Source organism: Typha latifolia, chromosome 1, assembly GCF_019914945.1.
Source record: "Typha latifolia isolate L0001 chromosome 1, TyphaL0001v2, whole genome shotgun sequence".
Taxonomy (NCBI): Eukaryota; Viridiplantae; Streptophyta; class Magnoliopsida; order Poales; family Typhaceae; genus Typha; species Typha latifolia.
Window position 1 is genome coordinate 5,589,316 of NC_133086.1, and position 14,868 is coordinate 5,604,183.

The 14,868-nt window shown below is 37.0% G+C and overlaps 3 protein-coding genes across 6 annotated transcripts; all 3 read left to right on the forward strand.

The window, feature by feature from the left end:
- The first annotated feature begins 743 nt into the window (after positions 1-743).
- On the forward strand, positions 744-4,728 carry LOC140802566 (V-type proton ATPase subunit c1). Its single transcript, XM_073158136.1, has 3 exons — positions 744-935; positions 1,020-1,305; positions 4,377-4,728. Exons 1-3 carry the CDS (start codon positions 860-862, stop codon positions 4,507-4,509), a joined length of 495 nt encoding a protein of 164 aa, XP_073014237.1. The 5' UTR covers positions 744-859; the 3' UTR covers positions 4,510-4,728.
- A 992-nt stretch (positions 4,729-5,720) lies between these two features.
- LOC140786671 (histone H3.3) lies at positions 5,721-6,469 on the forward strand. The gene is made up of 2 exons (XM_073135315.1): positions 5,721-5,882; positions 5,982-6,469. The coding sequence occupies exons 1-2, from the start codon at positions 5,811-5,813 to the stop codon at positions 6,318-6,320; spliced, it is 411 nt and encodes a 136-aa protein (XP_072991416.1). The 5' UTR covers positions 5,721-5,810; the 3' UTR covers positions 6,321-6,469.
- A 795-nt stretch (positions 6,470-7,264) lies between these two features.
- On the forward strand, positions 7,265-13,469 carry LOC140792363 (barley B recombinant-like protein D). 4 transcript variants are annotated; one of them, XM_073143339.1, is made up of 3 exons: positions 7,265-7,508; positions 11,052-11,162; positions 12,268-13,469. In XM_073143339.1, exons 2-3 carry the CDS (start codon positions 11,094-11,096, stop codon positions 13,207-13,209), a joined length of 1,011 nt encoding a protein of 336 aa, XP_072999440.1. In that variant the 5' UTR covers positions 7,265-7,508; positions 11,052-11,093; the 3' UTR covers positions 13,210-13,469. The 4 variants fall into 4 exon arrangements, with proteins under 4 accessions (XP_072999440.1, XP_072999421.1, XP_072999430.1 ...); XM_073143320.1 differs by having other exon boundaries at positions 7,275-7,508; positions 12,253-13,469; XM_073143329.1 differs by having other exon boundaries at positions 7,298-7,508; positions 11,049-11,162; positions 12,253-13,469.
- Positions 13,470-14,868: the final 1,399 nt, after the last annotated feature.

Below are 14,868 nucleotides of genomic sequence, written 5' to 3' on the forward strand. Positions count from 1 at the left end.
GTGCCTCTAATTATCCCATCTTTAAGTAGCTACCTCGAGAGAAATTGAACCCAAAATGAACAGATCTAACAACCCAAAAAAAAAAAGGGCGGGGCACGTGCCCACCTCACCCCCTCCCCTCCTCCCTTCTACCTTACTTGGCTCGACAAAGTAATATCCTTATCAAGCCGATGGGAGCGGAAGAGGGCAGAGGCCTAGCCCCGAGGTTCATTTTGCATATCCTTTTAACTCTAGCTAGGATATGGTTCACGCGAGAGCCAAGTCGACGCATGGCATAGTTCTACAACAACCAAAGACCGCTCGATCACCCTTCCAAACGGTACTAAAAGTTATATGACATGAGAGCTAAGGATCAATGAGACCGCTCCCTTTAAAAGCCTTGCTACTACCCATTTGTTAGGGGATTTTGCTAGATAAATATAAGTTTTTCATGGGTAGAACCGCTATGTTGGCCGCTACAACTATGCACGCCCTAAATATATTTTGAGTTAACTTTAAACTATTGTCAGCTAAATACGGAGAATATTTTATTATTTTTAAAAATACAAATTATAATATCTACAACGTCCATCATTTGGTTTTAGAAAATATGGCTTTCGTTTCATTTTTGTATTTATTGTTAAATTAACTTATCTATGGTAATGAGCTATTAGAAAAACTAATATTAGAGTGTTTTTAGGCATTAAAAATAAAGTGTAGAGGGTGTTAAATGATAATAAAATAGTATTTTTAATAAATGTCAAAGTGAGAAAGAAAACTTCCACGCATACATTTTTTTTTTCCTGTATGTCTCTTGTATTCCACGGTTGACCCAAATCTCGAATCCCCGGCGATCCGCTCACCACCTCCATTTCCGACGATGTCCACCTTCAGTGGTGACGAGACCGCCCCCTTCTTCGGCTTCCTCGGCGCCGCCGCCGCCCTCGTCTTCTCCTGTAAACCCTATTTCTCCTCTAGCTCTTCCTTTATTTGGCTCCGATCTCAACACCCTAATCCACGTCATATTTTGATTCCTTCAGGTATGGGAGCTGCTTATGGAACGGCTAAGAGTGGGGTTGGAGTGGCGTCGATGGGCGTGATGCGGCCGGAACTGGTGATGAAGTCGATTGTACCGGTGGTCATGGCGGGAGTGCTCGGGATCTACGGTTTGATCATTGCGGTTATAATTAGTACTGGGATCAACCCTAAGGCCAAGTCTTACTACCTCTTTGATGGCTATGCTCACCTCTCCTCTGGTCTCGCTTGTGGCCTCGCCGGGCTCTCGGCCGGCATGGCCATCGGGATCGTTGGCGATGCTGGTGTAAGGTATTTGGTCCCTCTTCCTATCTTGTTTGCTCTTAAATGTTAAAGATGGTAACGTTTTAGTGGCTTTTGATTTAAAGTTTATAACTTTGTTATCATGGTGCTATATTGTATGTATTCATCATTAGTCTCATATGATGATGCAAAATTTTCTATTGTGGGATGCTTCTTAATGCAATTTCATGTATGTTGGTTGTTATTCTCAGGAAATTTAACTAAGGTATATACCTAACTATCTTTTGTCCTCGTACTAGTAGTTTTGTATCATGAAGAGTAGGATATTTTAGAAATGTAGAGTGGAAAGAGAGTGAAGGCAATGGTATAAGGGAAAATATAGTAAAAATACTCAGATTTTTTCCTTGATGGGTATTGCCAGAAAGTTCATTATAATGGATATTTGTCAAAATAGTCATTTAATTGTCTTTTGGTGTAATATACACTTGTTAGATACTTTTAGGCTGTGTTGTGAGTTCTTGTGACAATCTCCTTCACTTATGCAGTTCTGCTGTTTCCCGTGCTTCTTTTTTATTGATATTAAATTTTGTGCTTCTTTATACATTACATAATCTCCTTTTGTCTTTAGATCCATGAATGAGATATCTGAAAGAAGCTAGCCTTTAGCTTCGGTCATTTAGCTATTACCTAACATACCTTCATTTTCTTGGAATTTCTAATGAATATGCTTATTCTTTTCCCATTCTTCCCATCTTTGATGGTCTACCTGGATGCACATATTGTATCATCCGTCATGATGCAATGTCATATATTCCCTTCATTCTGTAAAATGGGCCATGCTTCTTACATTCTCGGGAAATCTAGATCTCAGTGAATAAGCTGCTCGAATAATCTTATAGGTTCTCTTGTCATTCTAAATGAGTTTGAAATTGTCTACGCCATGCCATTTTCAGTTGTTCTGCTAAATTATTCCATATTTTGAGCTATAACCTCCCAAATATATACAAATCTGATCACTCATAGTATTGTATATGACTCTATATGCCACTTTTTCGTCATTATTCTTAATGGAACATAGAGTTTTAGGAATGATGCAACATGAAAGTCTGTCTCATAAAGATGTAAGTTTGTTGGATGTAGATGTAGAAGAAATAATAGCTAAATCTGATATGTATGAAGTTAACCTTATTACATCTAGTTGGACCGCTAAACATCCTTCCTGTGTACAAATGATTATTATAGTATTATCAGATCCTCACAGGACTAGCCAATTTTCTTCTTGTACATTTGAGTTGTTTCATATTCTTTTCTGTGCTCAGACTCTGAATTCTATCTTCACTGAATTTCATGTTGTCATTTGTTTTAACTAGTATCTTTAGTGACATCTTGCATGTGAATTTCTTACTTGCATCTTTGGTTATCTTTCCGATTTGTAAAATGTGTCGCATGCTTATGTTTTGAATTATTCATAACCTTTTGGCTTTCCTTGGTTAACCATCCCTACCTTCAAAAGTTCAAATCCACAGTGCTGTTTAATTTTTTATTGTTATTCACTAATATATTTATATATCATATATATGATTTAAGTATGTAAGATTACATGATATAAAATAGTAGTACATGATATAGCTATATACCTATGAATTTATATGCTACAAATTGTTTCTGGCTAGACTTATTCTCCACCATTTGGTATAGTTAATCATATCTGAGCCATTCAATATGTCAATTGTGCATTCTTCTTAAAGCAATCATAATTCACAGATGTGCTCAAAGCCTCAAACTAATTTACATTTTAAATATTTACTTAATATAAATCATGAGAGAACTTCTCACCATTCCAAGAGTCTTTTTGCGAGCCTTGTATTAAGGTGATACGTCCTTAGTTTATGAAGTGGAATTATCTGTGATTCTGTATCTAATATTAAACAAATGAAAGCCTATTAGATTCAGATAGTTCTACCTGCTCCAATTTGATGGGCATCATGGTATTGTTGTCTCTAGTTTGTTGGTTATTCCTTAGACCAGCAAGTGGATTTGTTTCTTGCACCGAGTTACTACCAGATGCTGGTGCAGAAATGCTTGTTTAAAGCAACATCCAGCCCTTAGAAGGAAGCACCGCTATCTAAGAATTCTAATGATCAGCAAAGAACTAGATGAACCAAGCATCATCAGGAATGCTAAAGCTGCCATCTGAGTGGTTGAGGTTTCAAAGGATTCTTTTTTGTTATTATGGATGATGCACAGAACCATCACGTTTACGATTAGCCAACAAATTACAGTGCAGCAGAGAAGTGATATATATGAGCTAACCAGCAATGCCCCAAAAGAACACATGTGCTCCTAAAGAAATACATCAATCAAAAGATCAATAACAGTAAATGTGTAAATATTTTGTGTCATCCAATAGACAAGTAAATACATTTAGGTTTCACTTACATTATATGGCAATGATCTACCTATGCTTTCATGATTTCAATCCTTGCGAGCAGAACATACATGTACAAGCACATCCAGCCAAACAAACCCCCTCCCAAAAAAATGCATGTCCTTTACTTCAGAATTCCTATCTGATCTCTGCCCTATGGCAGCACTGGCAATCTGTATTTCTTGTCATGAATTGGGAAGTGATATTAAGTTATTAACAATATAATGTTCTTCTTGTTGCCAGTCCTCCTCCATTCATAAATATCATCATTTGTAGTCTGTGAATGTTCCATGTGATTTCTCTTGTGGCCCTATAAGTGTCTGCCGCAGCCCTTAGGCCAGCTATAGTTAATAATGGCATTCTGATATTTGGATTTCAGAGTGTACTATAGTGTTCTCTTTCTGGAATACAGTACTAGTGTCGTTTGATTGTGAGGCTCCGGCGACTGTTGGTAGTTGGTGGTGTTATATCTCATTACATCCTTTCTATTCTTTATGGTTAAATTAAATGTTAAAGCACTTAATGATTCTGCAACTGTAAGATATCTCAGTAACAAAGTGCATTTAACTATTCTAACTCTGCTATCTGCTTGGGGTAAATAAACATTGTACTGGGTTTATCTTTGTTTTATGAGATGCAAAGCAGGAGAATCTTTCTCAATTGTTAATAATAACACTGATCTATTTTGCAGAGCAAATGCTCAGCAGCCAAAACTCTTTGTGGGAATGATTCTGATCCTTATCTTTGCTGAAGCGCTTGCCCTGTATGGCCTGATTGTTGGGATCATCCTCTCCTCACGTGCAGGCCAATCAAGAGCAGACTAGCGGGGTTCTTGTTATCTTCTTGTGTTCTCTATTTACATTTTGTATCAATATTCACAATTTTTTGGGCAGTTCTTCTATTCTGTGCATTGATCCTTCTGAGATCCATGGAAGTTGCTAATTATCTTGTGTGCAAATAAGGATCGTCAATCTGTAACTCTTCATGGTCTTTAGATTTTGTAATAGTTGTCGTAATTTGATGGGCCGTATTTATTTTTATTACCTCCTCTTTTCTCACTTAGGTATGGGAGTTTTTTTATTGAGTTCAGTTTCTGAAGTTTGAGAGGAGTAATTTTGAGCCGGAACAACTAAGTTGACTTTGTAATGGTTAGGGGGGCGAAGTTCTTCCCATTCAGTAGTAGTCTAGTAGACGTAATAATTGTCCAATTACCCTCAACTTACACCCTAACATTTAATTGATACATAATATAATACCATAACCTTCAAGTTAACTGAATTATGAAATTAAATTAAGCTCCCCAAATAGTTTGAAGAAGGAAAACATCAATTTTAACAAAATAGAAATAAATTAGGTCTCAAAAATATTAAACTCAGATCCAAATTCTGAATCTAAATTTATTTTTATTTGAATTCAAATGTCATATTAATATTAAAGGAGTGAGACAAGAGTAACTTCGAAAATATAAACATATCCTTTTTAATCAAAATAGTCTGTGTCTATTATCATTACCTTTACTCCATAAATAGAGCAGAGATAACAAAAAAAATTACAAGATAATTAGTTATCTGAATGTTAGGTGTAACAAAATCTAGGAGAATATTCAGGATTTTATTACTTACAAGTTAGAGATGATAGATGACTTGGACTATTAAAAATGAAATAAGGTAAGGTTTAATATTTTTAGCAAATAGAGATCTCTATTAATAAAAATAAAAACAGAGGGTTTTAATTGTAATATAGACAAATGTCGGGGGTATATATAAATTCTAGGCATCTTTGATTTCGGCTTTAAGCTTTCTAGGCCTTGGACGCAAATGTTTGAAAAGGGAGTTTATGGCCCATTGGGCCGAAAACAAGACTCTTGTTTTAAACTCATCTATCCGCGTCCTTCTAGCTTTGCGCAATGAGAATGCAGCACACGGATCGTGTTTTTTCTTTAACGCAATCCTACCCGTCCGATTCTATCCCTCTTGTCTACCCCATAAAAAAAAAACCGCACGTTTCACGTCTCTCGACTGCTTATAAATACCCCTTCAAACTAGTTCTTCCCCCAATTCTGTTCCCTTCTCTTTAATCTGAAATTTAAACCCTAACTCCTTGACTTCTTCTCTTCACATCTACCATGGCTCGTACGAAGCAAACGGCCCGCAAGTCCACTGGCGGCAAGGCTCCTCGCAAGCAACTCGCTACCAAGGTATGCATTAAATTGATTTAAATGTAGGTTTTCCCCTTCTCCTTTGTCTGGATCTCTTCTATCTCAATCTAACTCGTTTGCGATCTCGATCTCTCTAAGGCGGCGAGGAAGTCGGCGCCGACGACGGGAGGTGTGAAGAAGCCACACAGGTACAGGCCGGGGACGGTTGCGTTACGTGAGATCAGGAAGTACCAGAAGAGCACGGAGCTGTTGATAAGGAAGCTACCGTTCCAGAGGCTGGTGAGGGAGATCGCTCAGGATTTCAAGACGGATCTGCGTTTCCAGAGCCACGCCGTCCTCGCGCTGCAGGAGGCGGCGGAGGCGTACTTGGTTGGTCTCTTCGAAGACACCAATCTCTGCGCCATCCATGCCAAGCGCGTAACCATTATGCCCAAGGATATCCAGCTCGCGAGGCGGATTCGCGGGGAGCGCGCTTAGATTTCTCTATAGAGTTATTCTTCTAGGATTTCGAGTTTTCTCTTCCTCGTTATTGTTCCTGTAGCGGTTGTTTTTTGTTCAGGGGTTTTAGTTTGTAAATTTTGCAACAGGATGGTGATATCAGGAATTATGAAGTTATACTGTTACTATCTCTGCTATTATTTCTAGTAACATTTTTGAAGATTTGGGTCAACTTTGATTTTAATTAAAGTTTAAAGCTGTAATTTTGGTAAATTTGGCGATGATTATAAATAAACTAATGAGAAAGTCTTAGGGAGACTGCCAAGAGTTGCGATTCAGTATAAATGTAGGGTAATATTACACTTCCACCCCTTTCAGTAGGGTGATAATATTATCGCGTTTGGTCTAATGGTCAATGTCACGTGTTCGTCCACGATTATGCAAGAGCTTACCGAATTATTGTTTATATTTCGTACGATTGGTAATATGATGTTGAGTAAACATATTCATGCGTACGTTATTGTCGAAGAACCCCTACATGGACCTCGCCAGGGAGGGTTACAGATAACGAACGTACATGTTTTTTGTTTCTCTGTCTCCCTTCAGTTAATTCTATTTCAAAATGCAATTGATGATAATTACATCTCGATCTAATTAAATTTTTTCACATATTTCGTGATGCACTTTCGGTTACTTATTAGATAGATATGTTTTCTAATTATAATTTTAAGCTCTCTCGAAATTATTCTACTTATAATTTATAAAAAAAGGGTGAGCAAGGTTGAAAATAAAATAGTTATTTAATAATTTTTTGTTAATACTATGGAAAAGGATGAGATATTTTTTAAGTTTAGAAGACTGCCGTGTAAAAGAAAAGAAAAAATTATAAGGTGCATATAGAAATAGGGGTGTTAGTGTAATTATATATTTATATATATATTTTTGAGTATCTTTTAACCCTTGGATAACTTTGTCAACTCAGTGTCCTTTTGTGTCAAGAATTAATCTAAGACCACAGTTACTTCCGAAATTAAGAGGCAGGAAGCTTGGGCCCACATCCTTCGGGAGAACGAGTAGAAGGAAAGGGAGAGGGGAGTCCTCCATCCCCCAAATCTAGAGGCTAATCGCAATGAGCAGAAGAGAGCAAGCCGAAGGGGAAGAGGCGGAAGAGAGCGAAAGGAGGATTCTTTAGGGCTTTGCTCTTTCCTCTGCTTCTCCCCTCTAAAGGTGAGAGATTTCCATTGTCTAATAGTCCTTTTAGTTGCTTATCTCTCGGATCAGTTTTGGATTGGAATCTTCTGTCGATTTTTAAGATTTACGTTGGTTGGGATTTCGTTTTTGGTGTTGGAAAAATCTATCCTTTTTGCCTGTGTTCGTGAGGTAATCGGGAGCATCAGTTTTCATGTGTACTCCGGTTCTTGGATGCAACTTGAAGTGAAAAGAGGATACGGAGTTGTTGATATGATTCTGGTTTGGTTTTGGGTGGGGTAACAATTATAACATTGTTGAGTGCACTTCTTGATGTGAGAGTTTTTAGTCAGAATCATGTCATCCTTGTTCTTATGATGCTTTTAACATGATTACCGATGTTCACTCTGAATCTAAGTGCTAGTTAATGGCCAAAGTTACCTATTTTTTGCATGCAGTTTACTGGCAAGCAGGATAGATTGATCACTAACTTTTGGAATGCTTATTTTGGATCATGATATTGCTTTAGATGAAACAATATAAAAGGGAAGGTATAGCCATATAGGAACAAATTCAATTGATTACTAAATTGAGGACTTGACGACGTATTTGATGTTTGAAGCAAATAAAAGACTTACAACAGTGAAATAAGATGCAAAAAAAGTTGCCTACATTTTGCATGCATTCTACTGGGCAGCAGGATAGATTTATCACTAGTGCCTGAAAGGCTTATTTTGGATTTTGATCATGGTTTAGATGAAAGAGTATTAAAGGGGAAGGTATTGGATGAATTTAGTTAATCACCGACGCAAGGATAAATGACCTGACTTATATATTTAATGTTTGGAGCAGATAAAAGACATACAACACCGAAATAAGATGCGAAAAAGTTACCTACGTTTTGCATGCACTCTATTAGGCAGCAAGATAGATTGATCACTAGTGTTTGAAAGGCTTATTTTGGATCATGATTGATGGTCGTGCCGATTCCCAGTCGATATAGGGTATTTAGGTGTCTTTGACACGACAATTCTTAATTCTTTATTTGAATATATGTATTAAACTCTACAATACAGTTTTTTATCCTTAGATTATTTTTATAAATAATCTATTTTATAAAAGATATAGCAATAATCAGGTAGAAAGTAGAAACATGATTCAATACATAATATGATTGAATACATCCATTAATTTCTAATAGTTTAATAATTAAAATTAAAATTTAGTCGAATGCAGTTAATATAGAATGTTCTTATATCAATTTTGACCCAATTTGAATGAATTTGATATTAATTTTGAATTTTAAAAAATATTTGGAAAAAAAATTGGGGGAAAAAAATCAAATTTGCCCTTTGATTCCTACATTTTAAAAGGCATTTCATAGATTAACTTTAAACTGGATTTATGTAAAATGACCCTTATAAATAATAGATCTAGTAATATTGAGTTAAATATATCAGTTGTATATTCCAAATTAGTTTGTCAAGTGTAACACAAAAATAAACTAAAAGTAAACCCTGTATCGACATGGCACAAGTTGGTATGCCTCAGCATGGCACCGTGCCATTGATGCCTATCATCATTAGTTTAGATGAAAGAATATAAAAGGAGAAGGCATCAAGATGAATTCAGTTAATCACCGATGTAAGGAAAAATGACTTGGCATAGATATTTAATGTTTGAAGCAAACAAAAGACATGCAACAACAAAATAAGATTCAAAAAGGAGATTGTTGGCCTCAAGCATTTTTAGGAATTACCCAGGATCCAGGAGGACCTTACACCCTGGCCTCCTAACTCGATGAAAAAAGATGAGAAACTAATGTGGCAGCTGCAGTATGTGGTGCATAACTGCATATGCCTTCCAGGTTATGTAGATTAAGCAAATCTGGACTTATTAAATATGAAAGAAAAGAACTTGGAAACATAAAATAACATTCACAAAAGAATCAAGAGGAAATACGGCAATACATATGCTTTTTTAGGGCTTAGTATTCACCTTGAAGTTTCGAATTTGCTAATGCTACAATTATGCTAACTATGATGGGGTCAGTCAGAATGCCATGGGCCAGATTTAGAAGGTTAAATATCCAAGTGATTAGATATGTAGCCAGTTATATGCCATGCCTATTTTGGTATCTAGTTATATTGTACTTATGTTACCCAGTTGCTTATGTACTCCAATATGAAGTCTGACTACACATGGCTTCATCTCCATGCTTGATACAGTGCGACCAAGGGACCAGGTGCACATGTGTGTCCATAGCCAATCATTAATGTGCCTGAACCACATTTTAGACCCTGAAAGGAAAGGATTTATTCTGTTAACATAACAAAACCATAGCCTATCAAGGAAGAAGTTGGGCAATATGAAAGCCCTTACCAATATTATGTTGAGCCAATACGACCTCACCTTGCTCCCAAGTAACCGTGTTGCAACACCACAATGCTTGGAGCTACTCCCCATGGCGATGCATAATCATTAAAATTCATCAAAGGGCTTGATGAGTTCATGTGTCTTGATAGATTCTTATGACCATTGTACTCTGTGTTGTCCAAGTAATTTTCTGTTTGAATGCATGACTGACTATTGGCCTTCTATATTGATGACTGATTATTTTACTGCATCCAAATGAATTAAGGCCTAAATTTAAATGTGCAGGCACTAGCTCCGAACTGTTGGGAGTTGAAACTTTCAAAATTATCAAAACAATACCCCATTTCTACTAGGATATATGAAATCAAGACCTGGTATATCAATATGCTGGTTTGACCCAGGATATCATCAAATTACTTCCCTGGGATGGATGTGTAGCTATATTCAAGTAAAAGGGTTTTTAGAACTGTTAGTCATCCTATACCTATTTTGTGTCTCAAGTTGGTTTTTGTGAGATACGACTATATGACATCTCAATCCAAACAACAGGGACATTATCATTTTTATACATCCATGCTAATTTTTCCAGTAATTAGGTCCATCTGTTGTTTCTTACATTTTTACTTATAGTCTACTACAATTCTAGCTTCTGGACACATAAAGGTCCCTTCATATGTTAAAGAATAAGCAAATTTTTTCCTTTGCTTCACTATTAAAGATAAAAAAGATGGGGACTTTTGTATCTTGACTGTTGAGTCAGACTATATCATTTATGTTGAATATACCCTTTCCAGGTACTGAGAAACTTAATTGTTTTTTTTTAAATTTTGTTTTCTGGTAGTTTTTTATGCCATAAACTATGGAGATCTTTGGTCTGAACTCTGAACATGTTCTTGGTCCCACCAAGGCACCAACTTACTTGCTTTCTTCCATAAGGGATTATTTACAATACTTCTGTTGTTTATGTCTTGCTAAAAGGAGCTTTATGTATCACTGTGATCAATTTATTGAATGCTATCTATCCAATACAAGTCACGTGCTCAAAAATTTGAACCTTATGTCTTGACTTTTCTGCTGAAACTGATCTTGCCATGGTTCAGACTTTAACCTCTTTCCTCCTTTTTATGGATGCTATTATTATATATTTAACATTATAAAGATCCTTTCTTATTCTCTATTAATGATCTTGTTATGGATCTAAAGCAGTGTAAGGATTCCCATCTTTTATTGCTGAAAGCAAATGTAGATATGGATGAAAGCAGAGACACGGAAACTGGGAGACAGAGGCCTGACCAGTACAAATCAGTTCATGCTCAGGTATGTAGAGTGTATGATTGAAAAATCTGCTTTGTTTACTGTTTATAGTGTTTACCATAGCCTTTTAACATTTGGACATGTAAGCATAATCATGATGAAGCCTTAGACTATCCATCAATGCTGCTTCTATGCTATTCTGATAAAAGTTTTACTTACGGTCATATTTTTTCTAAGATGACATCCTTAAATTGAGTTCCTGCCCATTTAAGCATTCATTGGCCAAATGAGTTGTTGCTCGCCTACATGAAATTCTCAACCATAGTTATTGTTCTGTCCTTGATTGCTTTCTTATACCGGTCGCCTCAAATCATTACTTTAAAAAACTTGTCATTTAGTCTCCTTTCCATTGTTTTACTATGTCCACCTTAACATTCTTGTTCCTTCTTTGCCATCACATCCCGCACTTTTGATATGGTGACTTTTGTGAACTTTAATTGGACAACTATTTAGAGGAGTCAATAACTAAGCGATGATTATTCCATGATTATTCCAAAGGATCAGTTCCATAACATCAGTAGTAGTAATGTGAAAGTTTTTATTTAATGGTTTCGGAACTCAACAGCAGGTAATGCTAATAGAAGAAACCACTATCAAATTCTCATAATTAACGGTCTAACAGTAGAGCTAAGAGGGAGAACTAGCCATGGCAACACCAAAGATTGATCAAGACTGGAAGTCACCGACAAAAAAGACTAGAGTCCGTCCTAAGGTCATCTCATTGTCCAAATATGACAAAGAACATATCATAGGTCTTTGAATCTAAGGACATCCAGAAAAGGAGATCATCCACATGACCTGTGTCATTTACTCATTTTCTATAAGTTTGACATGAGGTAATAGAGCCTCTCACTTCCTTGGAGCCCTTTTATCTTTAAAATTGTGCTTTAAAAGTTTAAATGACCTTGTATTGTTGGGAGTTGGGACAAGGCTTGAATGATGACAACGAGAAGGAGGCTTCCCTGCAGCCCTGCACGTCTAGATTTCTTATAATGTTCACTAATGCAGTTCTGTGAAAGATAAAGATAGAAGAACTTTAATCTCCTAGTTGGATTTCTTCTTTGTTGTTACTAATTGTAGTATGACATTATAGTGGATGATGCCTCAGAATCAGATGAAGGACCATCACACTATGAAACTAATTGCCCTTATGACTGAGCGTAACAATGCCATCCAAGAGCGCAACCTGGCCATCTCTGAGAAGAAAGCTGCTTTGGCTGAGCGAGACATGGCAACCATGCAACGTGATGCTGCAATAGCTGAGCGAGATAGCGCCATAATGGAACGTGACAATGCCCTTGCGGCCCTTGACCTCGCCCGTCAGAATGGAATGAATACAAATGGCGGACATGGGTGTCCGCCTGGGTGCACTGCTCCCCGTGGGATAAAGCACATCCACCACCACAACCACCTTTCACATGTTTCGCCGCCCCAATTATCAGATGCTCCATATGATCATGCAAGAGAGATGCACATTATGGAAGCATATCCAATATCAACAGCCTCAGAGAACGATGTGAAAGTCCGAAAGGCTAAGCGGCCAAGAAAGGAGAAGAAATCCCAAGCTGCTCCATTGAAGAAGACAGTGAAGACACAAAGGAAAAGCAAGAAGGTTGGTGTTGAACAGGTCACAATTGCGAGAACCCACGCTGAGTGGCATGATCAGGGTGCGCTCAGAGGTGGGGAAGATCTGAACAAGGTTTCAAAGCAGGAATGGAAGGACCAGGACCTGGGATTGAACCAGGTTACATTTGATGAGTTGACCATGCCTGTGCCTGTCTGTTCATGCACAGGGAAGTTTCAGCAGTGCTACAAGTGGGGAAATGGTGGGTGGCAGTCTGCTTGCTGCACCACAACATTGTCTATGTACCCACTTCCAGTTATGCCCAATAAGCGCCATGCCCGTATGGGAGGGAGAAAGATGAGCGGTAGTGTCTTTGTGAGGCTGCTCAGCCGGCTGGCTGCAGAGGGCCATGATCTATCAATGCCGGTGGACCTCAAGGACCACTGGGCCAAACATGGAACTAATCGCTACATCACCATTAAGTGATGCGAAATGGTTTACCTGAGTATACTCTTTGAAAGCAGTGGAATAGGTTACAAGGATCCATTCGGTGTTATTACTGTTAGGCTACTTTCCACTGTTTCATGCTCTGATGAGAAATTGAATAGAGATATCAAGATCTGTCTATGGTGAAGCTGGGTAGCATTTAGAATGTTCAGGTGGTTATGAACTTTTGAGTGTGAATATTTTGTATTATCTACCCCCGGAACGAAAGCTTAGAAATGGAACAGACTCTTATTACAAAATTTCAACAGCTCTCCTTTGTTTATTTGTTTTTTCTTTCTTTCATAGATTATTCTCTAGACTTTCATGGCTTTGTAGTGTGCTCATTCATCATCTCTAGACAGAACTCTTTTTTGGTAGATGGGTAATTCTATAACCTTCTTTTCCTTCAATGATGAACTTATAAGGTAGTTGTAGATACTGGCGTTTTATTACATTTATAAGAATGATACTACTATACAATAATACTATGTTTGGATTTGGTTTAGGCCTAATTTTAAATTAATTTGGTGAGCAGTAAACTGGTTTAGTCTTTAAATAATAGTTTATCTTAAAATTAGTTTAGGGCAATCTACTTAAGCCAATTATTCTCTCATCTCTTCTTCCATCTAATATTTTATATTTACCAATAAAATTTAATTACCATTTTGCAATGACTTATCATTTCAACTATTCTCTTCTTTCTCCTTATCTATTCATTATAAAAATATTTTAATTATTTGACAAAATATCTCCTAAATTTATCACGTTTTATGTCACATTAAGTGTAAACATAACACCACTAAATTAGTTTATCCTAAACAGATTTAAGTTACCTTATCTAAGTTAAAAAGGAAAAATAAGCACAGTAACTAAATTAAAAAAAATTATACCACATCCAAACACCATCCCTTATCAACTTTTTTTTTTTTTTTTTTTTTGCTACCTGGTTTGCTAACAGTTATTGGGTCCATCTTATCAGCATAAAATATTAAAACTATATATCAAATTTATGAACATAGATTCGGATAAGATTCTTTAACCAATATCTACATACGCCTGAGACTAATTTTCTTCCGATCCAACAAGTAGAGATTACATTTTTAGCCCCCAGAAATTCTGGCTTAAAGGGCATCTCTTTCTCTCCGCACGTCACGTTGCATGAGAAGTGAGAACGTGCTCCCCATTCGGCCGTCCATTCCGTGACGTCAGACGACGATATCTCCCCGGACACCGAGGCGCCGACAATCCCCGAAATTTTCTTTTTTATTTTATTATTTTCCATATTCCAAACCTTTTTTTTTTTAAATCTCGTGTGACGTGTCAGTAATGCGGTGAAGGCTATCTATCGTCCTTGGACACTTCCTATCATGGGCAACTCAAATCTCGTCCGTCGGATTCTGAGACTCGTCTCATCAAATCTGGGAAGCAATTAATGTGGTGCAATTTCTATCCCCTAAATCCCAACCTTTACATTATTGGTGATTAGTCTCAAATCGCAATAATGTTGTTTCCAAAGATAACCCAAACGATTAATTTATAAACGTAAACATATGCACACCTTTTATACACTAATCACGTTTTCCCCCTCACGGCCGTTGTCCGTTGAGGGTAAAATAGTCATTTAGCTAAAAGTAGAGCCGAGATAAGATACCAATTGAA